This window comes from Cherax quadricarinatus, chromosome 29 (assembly GCF_038502225.1).
Source record: "Cherax quadricarinatus isolate ZL_2023a chromosome 29, ASM3850222v1, whole genome shotgun sequence".
Classification (NCBI taxonomy): Eukaryota; Metazoa; Arthropoda; class Malacostraca; order Decapoda; family Parastacidae; genus Cherax; species Cherax quadricarinatus.
This window is the reverse complement of record NC_091320.1, coordinates 33,422,547-33,430,037: the sequence shown is the minus strand read 5'-3', so window position 1 is coordinate 33,430,037 and position 7,491 is coordinate 33,422,547. Positions and strand designations below refer to the sequence as shown.

The 7,491-nt window shown below is 36.4% G+C and overlaps 1 protein-coding gene across 1 annotated transcript; it reads right to left on the bottom strand.

Annotated features, from left to right (window-relative positions):
* Positions 1–1,614: 1,614 nt before the first annotated feature.
* Positions 1,615–4,321, bottom strand: LOC128690391 (neuropeptide-like protein 29). Its single transcript, XM_053779072.2, has 2 exons — positions 4,258–4,321; positions 1,615–2,356 (listed from the first exon to the last, which is right to left on the bottom strand). The coding sequence occupies exons 1-2, from the start codon at positions 4,264–4,266 to the stop codon at positions 2,138–2,140; spliced, it is 228 nt and encodes a 75-aa protein (XP_053635047.1). The 5' UTR covers positions 4,267–4,321; the 3' UTR covers positions 1,615–2,137.
* Positions 4,322–7,491: the final 3,170 nt, after the last annotated feature.

The following is a 7,491-nucleotide window of genomic DNA, read 5'->3' as shown; positions in this document are numbered from 1 at the left end:
TTAATATTTTTTCCCAAAGAATATAATATATATATATATATATATATATATATATATATATATATATATATATATATATATATATATATATATATATATATATATATATATATATATATATATATATATATATATATATATATATATATATATATATATATACATATATATATATATATATATATATATATATATATATATATATATATATATATATATATATATATATATATATATATATATATATATATATATATATATATATATATATATATATATATATATATATATATATATATATATATATATATATATATATATATATATATATATATATATATATATATATATATATATATATATATATATATATATATATATATAATGGGGTCCACCTCTGGTGTAAATTGTGGGACCCACAGCCTCGGAGAAGTGGATAAAAAGGTTCCAAGGAAGAATATTTGGATTTCTTCACCATCTTTATCATTAATATCATTTATTATTATTATTATTGTTATCATCATCATCGCCATTTTTTATTATTATTATTATTATTACAACACCTGAGGAAAGGAAAACAATCAGCTTGGACACGAGAACTAAGAGTCCTTCCGCAGCATGCAGATACATTCCTTTGAAGGGATATACAAGACGATCATGTACCGAAGGTGACGAATATGATGTGAAGAACACTAACGTTTAAGGAAAATGCTGAAGATGATGTCGGTAAATACAACGATTAACAATGTAGATCTGAAGAATATTTTTCTGAGTATGAGTTAAGAACAAAAACGAACAATACAGCGACTGGAACAATACACGAATATCCTGCATATAGCAGACAAACAGAAGCTTACGACGACGTTTCGGTCCGACTTGAACCATTTACAAAGTCACATTTACAAAGTCGTCGTAAGCTTCTCTCTCCTATATACCAGTATGAGTAACTTGTGAGTTTTGTAAGTTAGAATATGTGTATGGTACGTATCATGTGTATGTACGTGTACGTGTGTGTATCAAGTGTATGGCTGCTACTTGGCTAAACATAATACATAAAACTTCTCTTATTGTCTTAACACTTGTAAGTGTGCCATAAGATGTAAATAAAAATGCAACTAATAATCGTAAGTTTATTTCTTCACAAAGACGAATAACCATTTGACTGCTATTTAACAACCACTAAAAGACAGTGAAAGTAATTGAGCTACCTACCTATTACAAAATATATATATATATATATATATATATATATATATATATATATATATATATATATATATATATATATATATATATATATGTATATATATATATATATATATATATATATATATATATATATATATATATATATATAATATATTATTATATATATATATATATATATATATATATATATATATATATATATATATATATTCCAACAAGTCGGCCGTCTCCCACCGAGGCAGGGTGACCCAAAAAGAAAGAAAATCCCCAAAAATAAAATACTTTCATCATCATTCAACACTTTCACCTCACTCACACATAATCACTGTTTTTGCAGAGGTGCTCAGAACACAACAGTTTAGAAGTATATACGTATAAAGATACACAATATATCCCTCCAAACTGCTAATATCCCAAAACCCTCCTTTAGAGTGCAGGCATTGTACTTCCCATTTCCAGGACTCAAGTCCGGCTATATAAAAATAACCGGTTTCCCTGAATCCCTTCACTAAATATTACCCTACTCTAAAAGTGAAATAAAAATATATGAAACGAAGAGGAATGGTGAAATGTGTCAGGTGTTGCTGGATCAGCAACACTCAGTGTTGTGTAGAATTTGTCAGGATGAGATTATGCTATGATACACGACCCTATGAGGTATTGCTGGAACTCTTGAAGACAGAAGTTACTCCAAGTTGGAGGCATTGGAATTTTATCATGAAGTCGCTGCCTTAGTGATTCTTGTAACTGAGAGTTCCTCTGGTGCGTAGAATCTTGAGTTCGTCAGATGTGAAGTCACGAGTCTCGAAATCGCAGTGTTTTTACGTTTTAGCTTCTTGGGTTGTAAGTTTGGCGGTAGTTTATGTGTGGGTGACCGTCTTCCGGAGGAGTCTTTCAACTGCGAATGTTTGAAGGTCACAATGCAGCATTAACCGTAAAATCTGCGTCGCCCGAAGCCACCGAAGCCACCAAAGCCGCGACCAAAGCCGCGACCAAAGCCTCCACCAAAGCCGCGACGAAAGCCGCCATAGCCAAATTGTGGATCAGCAATGGGGTCAGGGTCAGCTAGGGCGAAGGGGTCAGGCATGGCTCTGGCTGACCCCAGCAAGGCAGTCAGGGCCACCACCATAACCAACATCACCGACAACTGTAATAATAGAAGATACAACCTTAATTTTTGTAATAATGTTGGCAGAATTACCTACAATATTTTAGGTAAAAGAACACAACTAATGCTACATTTTGCTATGGCAATGTTTCGCTCTCCAGAAGCTTTGTCAAGCCGTAACAGCTTTTCTAAGCCGTTACTTGCTTTCTAAGTTAGGTTAAGTTAGGGTTGTTGAATATCTACAGTAAAATAATTAAATACAACATTCAGCTACTAAAAAGCTATAAATATAGAGGTATAGATTTCCACCCCCAACCTCATACCTTGTCTTGCATAGTTAAAATCATCTGTCTGCGATTATTTGCAATATATATATATATGTCGTGCCGAATAGGTAAAACTGGTCAATTAGCAAGAACTCATTTAAAATTAAGTTCTTTCTAAAATTTTCTCTTATACGTTTAAAGATATATTTTTTTCATTAATGTTAATGTAAAAAAATTTTAATTTTGCTCCAAAAGAATCTTAGAAAACTTACCTAACCTTATTATAACAAGAACAATTTATTTTAGCCTAACCCAACTGAATATATTTTAGATTTGTTTACAATAATTTAATACTAAACAAACACAGTGAAATATATTTTTTTTTTCATTGAGTTCAGAATGATTTTGGCGAAATTACTGCATACACAAATTTTCTTTTTGTCCTATATGGCAAGATGAGCGTTGCTATTTAAGCCAAGATCATTAAGTTCTGCCTATTCATTTGACATATATATATATATATATATATATAACATATATATATATATATATATATATATATATATATATATTTATATATATATATATATATATATATATATATATATATATATATATATATATATATATATATATATATATATATATATATATATATATATATATATATATATATATATATATATATATATATATATGCAATAAGATCACAGTAAACAGGTGATTTCAAAAAATATGCAAAACAACCACTCTGAAAGAGAATGAGAAATTCCAAGCGCTTTCATGCTTCTCACATTATCATAGTTCCTTGATAATGAGTAGTCTGGAAACTTGGAATTTCTCTATTCTTTCAGAAGTAATTCACTATATATATATATATATATATATATATATATATATATATATATATATATATATATATATATATATATATATATATATATATATATATATATATATATACTATATATATATATATATATATATATATATATATATATATATATATATATATATATATATATATATATATATATATATATATATATATATATATATATATATTCAAAACTTTATTTTTTATCTATAATTAATTTATTAAAACTCAAACACCAAGAAGCTCTGTGGACGAGTAACAGACTGTGATGGTCAAAAATTTTCTGTGATTAATAATTCGCACACCACCCGGGCCAAATTAACTTAATAAAACTTAGCTTAGGACTTCCCAACCTACTTTAGGCAGCTATAGTTCAGATATAATAACTTACCACCAAGAAAATCTATTTTCTGGTGATATTCCAACAGTTTCTAAAGGAATTATTGCAACAGTAGGGTTAAAATGTCGTTGCTTCACAAGCTAAGACTGCAAATTGCCTGAAAAAATGGATGATGGAGCCAGACAAGGATCATCCCAGACGTTCAGGAATTAAACATATGTGCAACATCTGGTGTATCTTCAGAGGACATAATTGGAAGACTACGACTACGACACTCTTCACCAACGCCAGGGCTGAGGAAGTGATTACCTCATCTTTTGTATATAGTTCTACTGTCTTCCATGTATGTCCTCCACAATAAAGATATCCAGATGCTGAACATGCATCTAATTCTTCATGTTGTCTGTACTGTGTACCATACACGCACATCACAGTTAATGTTGAGGATTGTACTCACGAATTTCATGTTGTGAGAGGATGAGTCTAGATGAGACCTTCACCTGGTTTGTGTTGACTGAAGCACAAACAGAGTCTTATATATACTAGCTGGACAAATAACCATAAATAGGCTCCTCCCACGCATGCTGTGTCATAAATCAGATTTTTTTCCCTTTTAGTCCTAAAAATATCCTTTTTAACCTTTTATTATTATTTATGAACAATATTGCAGCTCATACGGCGAAAGTTTTGAGAAAAAAGGAACTATTTTTAAGTATTTTTTGAGGAATTAAAGCATAACTGATTCATATCTGGGACTGGTTTGCAAGCAACTTTTTGTGAGGTGCGCATTTGCTAAGAGGCAAACACGGGAATGCCCAAACGAGGAATTTGTTTAGGAGGAGGAAGAGGAGGAGAAGGCAGAGGAAGGGAGGTAGTAGGAGAAATACTGAGGTGTTAATAAAGATACATATGTACAAAGATACACGAGGTGTTGATAAGGTAGTGTTGGGTACAGGGAAGACCCATAGACCAGGAGACTGTGTGGTCTATGTCGAAGCTCTCTCCTTTCTCGTTTAGATATGGATAGTATAACAAAAGTCTGTCTCTCTCTCTCTCTCTCTCTCTGTCTCTGTGTCTGTCTCTCTCTCTCTCTCTCTCTCTCTCTCTCTCTCTCTCTCTCTCTCTCTCTCTCTCTCTCTCTCTCTCTCTCTCTCTCTCTCTCTCTCTCTCTCTCTCTCTCTCTCTCTCTCTCTGTCTCTCTCTCTCTCTCTCTGTCTCTCTCTCTCTCTCTCTCTCTCTCTCTCTCTCTCTCTCTCTCTCTCTCTCTCTCTCTCTCTCTCTCTCTCTCTCTCTCTCTCTCTCTCTCTCTCTCTCTCTCTCTCTCTCTCTCTCTTCTCTCTCTCTCTCTCTCTCTCTCTCTCTCTCTCTCTCTCTCTCTCTCTCTCTCTCTCTCTCTCTCTCTCTCTCTCTCTCTCTCTCTCTCTCTCTCTCTCTCTCTCTCTCTCTCTCTCTCTCTCTCTCTCTCTCTCTCTCTCTCTCTCTCTCTCTCTCTCTCTCTCTCTCTCTCTCTCTCTCTCTCTCTCTCTCTCTCTCTCTCTCTCTCTCTCTCTCTCTCTCTCTCTCTCTCTCTCTCTCTCTCTCTCTCTCTCTCTCTCTCTCTCTCTCTCTCTCTCTCTCTCTCTCTCTCTCTCTCTCTCTCTCTCTCTCTCTCTCTCTCTCTCTCTCTCTCTCTCTCTCTCTCTCTCTCTCTCTCTCTCTCTCTCTCTCTCTCTCTCTCTCTCTCTCTCTCTCTCTCTCTCTCTCTCTCTCTCTCTCTCTCTCTCTCTCTCTCTCTCTCTCTCTCTCTCTCTCTCTCTCTCTCTCTCTCTCTCTCTCTCTCTCTCTCTCTCTCTCTCTCTCTCTCTCTCTCTCTCTCTCTCTCTCTCTCTCTCTCTCTCTCTCTCTCTCTCTCTCTCTCTCTCTCTCTCTCTCTCTCTCTCTCTCTCTCTCTCTCTCTCTCTCTCTCTCTCTCTCTCTCTCTCTCTCTCTCTCTCTCTCTCTCTCTCTCTCTCTCTCTCTCTCTCTCTCTCTCTCTCTGTCTCTCTCTCTCTCTCTCTCTCTCTCTCTCTCTCTCTCTCTCTCTCTCTCTCTCTCTCTCTCTCTCTCTCTCTCTCTCTCTCTCTCTCTCTCTCTCTCTCTCTCTCTCTCTCTCTCTCTCTCTCTCTCTCTCTCTCTCTCTCTCTCTCTCTCTCTCTCTCTCTCTCTCTCTCTCTCTCTCTCTCTCTCTCTCTCTCTCTCTCTCTCTCTCTCTCTCTCTCTCTCTCTCTCTCTCTCTCTCTCTCTCTCTCTCTCTCTCTCTCTCTCTCTCTCTCTCTCTCTCTCTCTCTCTCTCTCTCTCTCTCTCTCTCTCTCTCTCTCTCTCTCTCTCTCTCTCTCTCTCTCTCTCTCTCTCTCTCTCTCTTCTCTCTCTCTCTCTCTCTCTCTCTCTCTCTCTCTCTCTCTCTCTCTCTCTCTCTCTCTCTCTCTCTCTCTCTCTCTCTCTCTCTCTCTCTCTCCCTCTCTCTCTATCTCTCTCTCTCTCTCTCTCTCTCTCTCTCCCTCTCTCTCTCTCTCTCTCTCTCTCTCTCTCTCTCTCTCTCTCTCTCTCTCTCTCTCTCTCTCTCTCTCTCTCTCTCTCTCTCTCTCTCTCTCTCTCTCTCTCTCTCTCTCTCTCTCTCTCTCTCATACACATGGTTTGACAAGGTTAAGGATCCTAAGCTTTATTGACAAGCTATTTACAGGTTAAGGATTCCTAACTTTATTGACAAGCTAAGAGCTGTTACCTACATCAGCTCATTTGAAAGCATTTTTATTGTTATGAGACATACAAGTAGGGAACAGGATGAAGTTGGACCATCTGTAGGGCCAGCATTTTCATTTGATCAACTGACGTTATCTCGTTGACATCATTATGCTGAACAGAATGTGTTCCATACTCGAGTCATCCTGGGTATGTATGATCTCAGATGGAGTGATGTTCTGGAGAAGTACAGCCAGTAGAAGTTGCTGCTTTCTGCCCGTCTTGTGGCATGAAAGCTTGTTTCGCTTTGTCCTCGAAGTGGATCAAGTGTGGTATTTTGACAATATTGGCCTTGTACTAACAGTAAGGCCACCCACATCCCTCCTATGTTGAAGGCTCTGCTGAAATGACAGATCCATCAGGATGGGTCCAGGCGAGAAGATGAGACGTCTTGCTCTGTTCTCTACTCTGTCAAGCAGTCGCAGATGAGGGAGGGGACAGGCAAACCAGAAAGTGGAGCATACTCAAGGTGTGAGCGTACTTGTGCCTCGTACAGTATCTTGCAACCCCTACTGTCAAGCAGATGCGAGATACGGCGAAGTGCTGTAAGCTTCCTGGCTGCCTTGTTTGCAAGATTTACAACATGGTTCTTCATGGTTAGTTTGGAGTCAAATTTCACCCCAAGGATATCAACTTCTTCTCCAGGTGCCAACATCCTCCCATTCATCCTTACTACTGCACCAGCATTACCATCATGGTGCCTGAGACGATCATCATTTGCGTTTTCTCAGGGTGCAAATGTTGCTATCTATTTCCCCAAGCTGATATAGGCTCTCGCTGGTGATTGATGTAGCTTAGAGCAGCTGGCATTTCTTCTCTTGGATAAGTGAATGTCAATGTACAGTCGTCTGCATATGCATGTGATTCTGGGATGAGATGAAGAAGGTCGTTGAAGTAGACATTCCATAACAGTGGACCCAGCACACTTCCTTG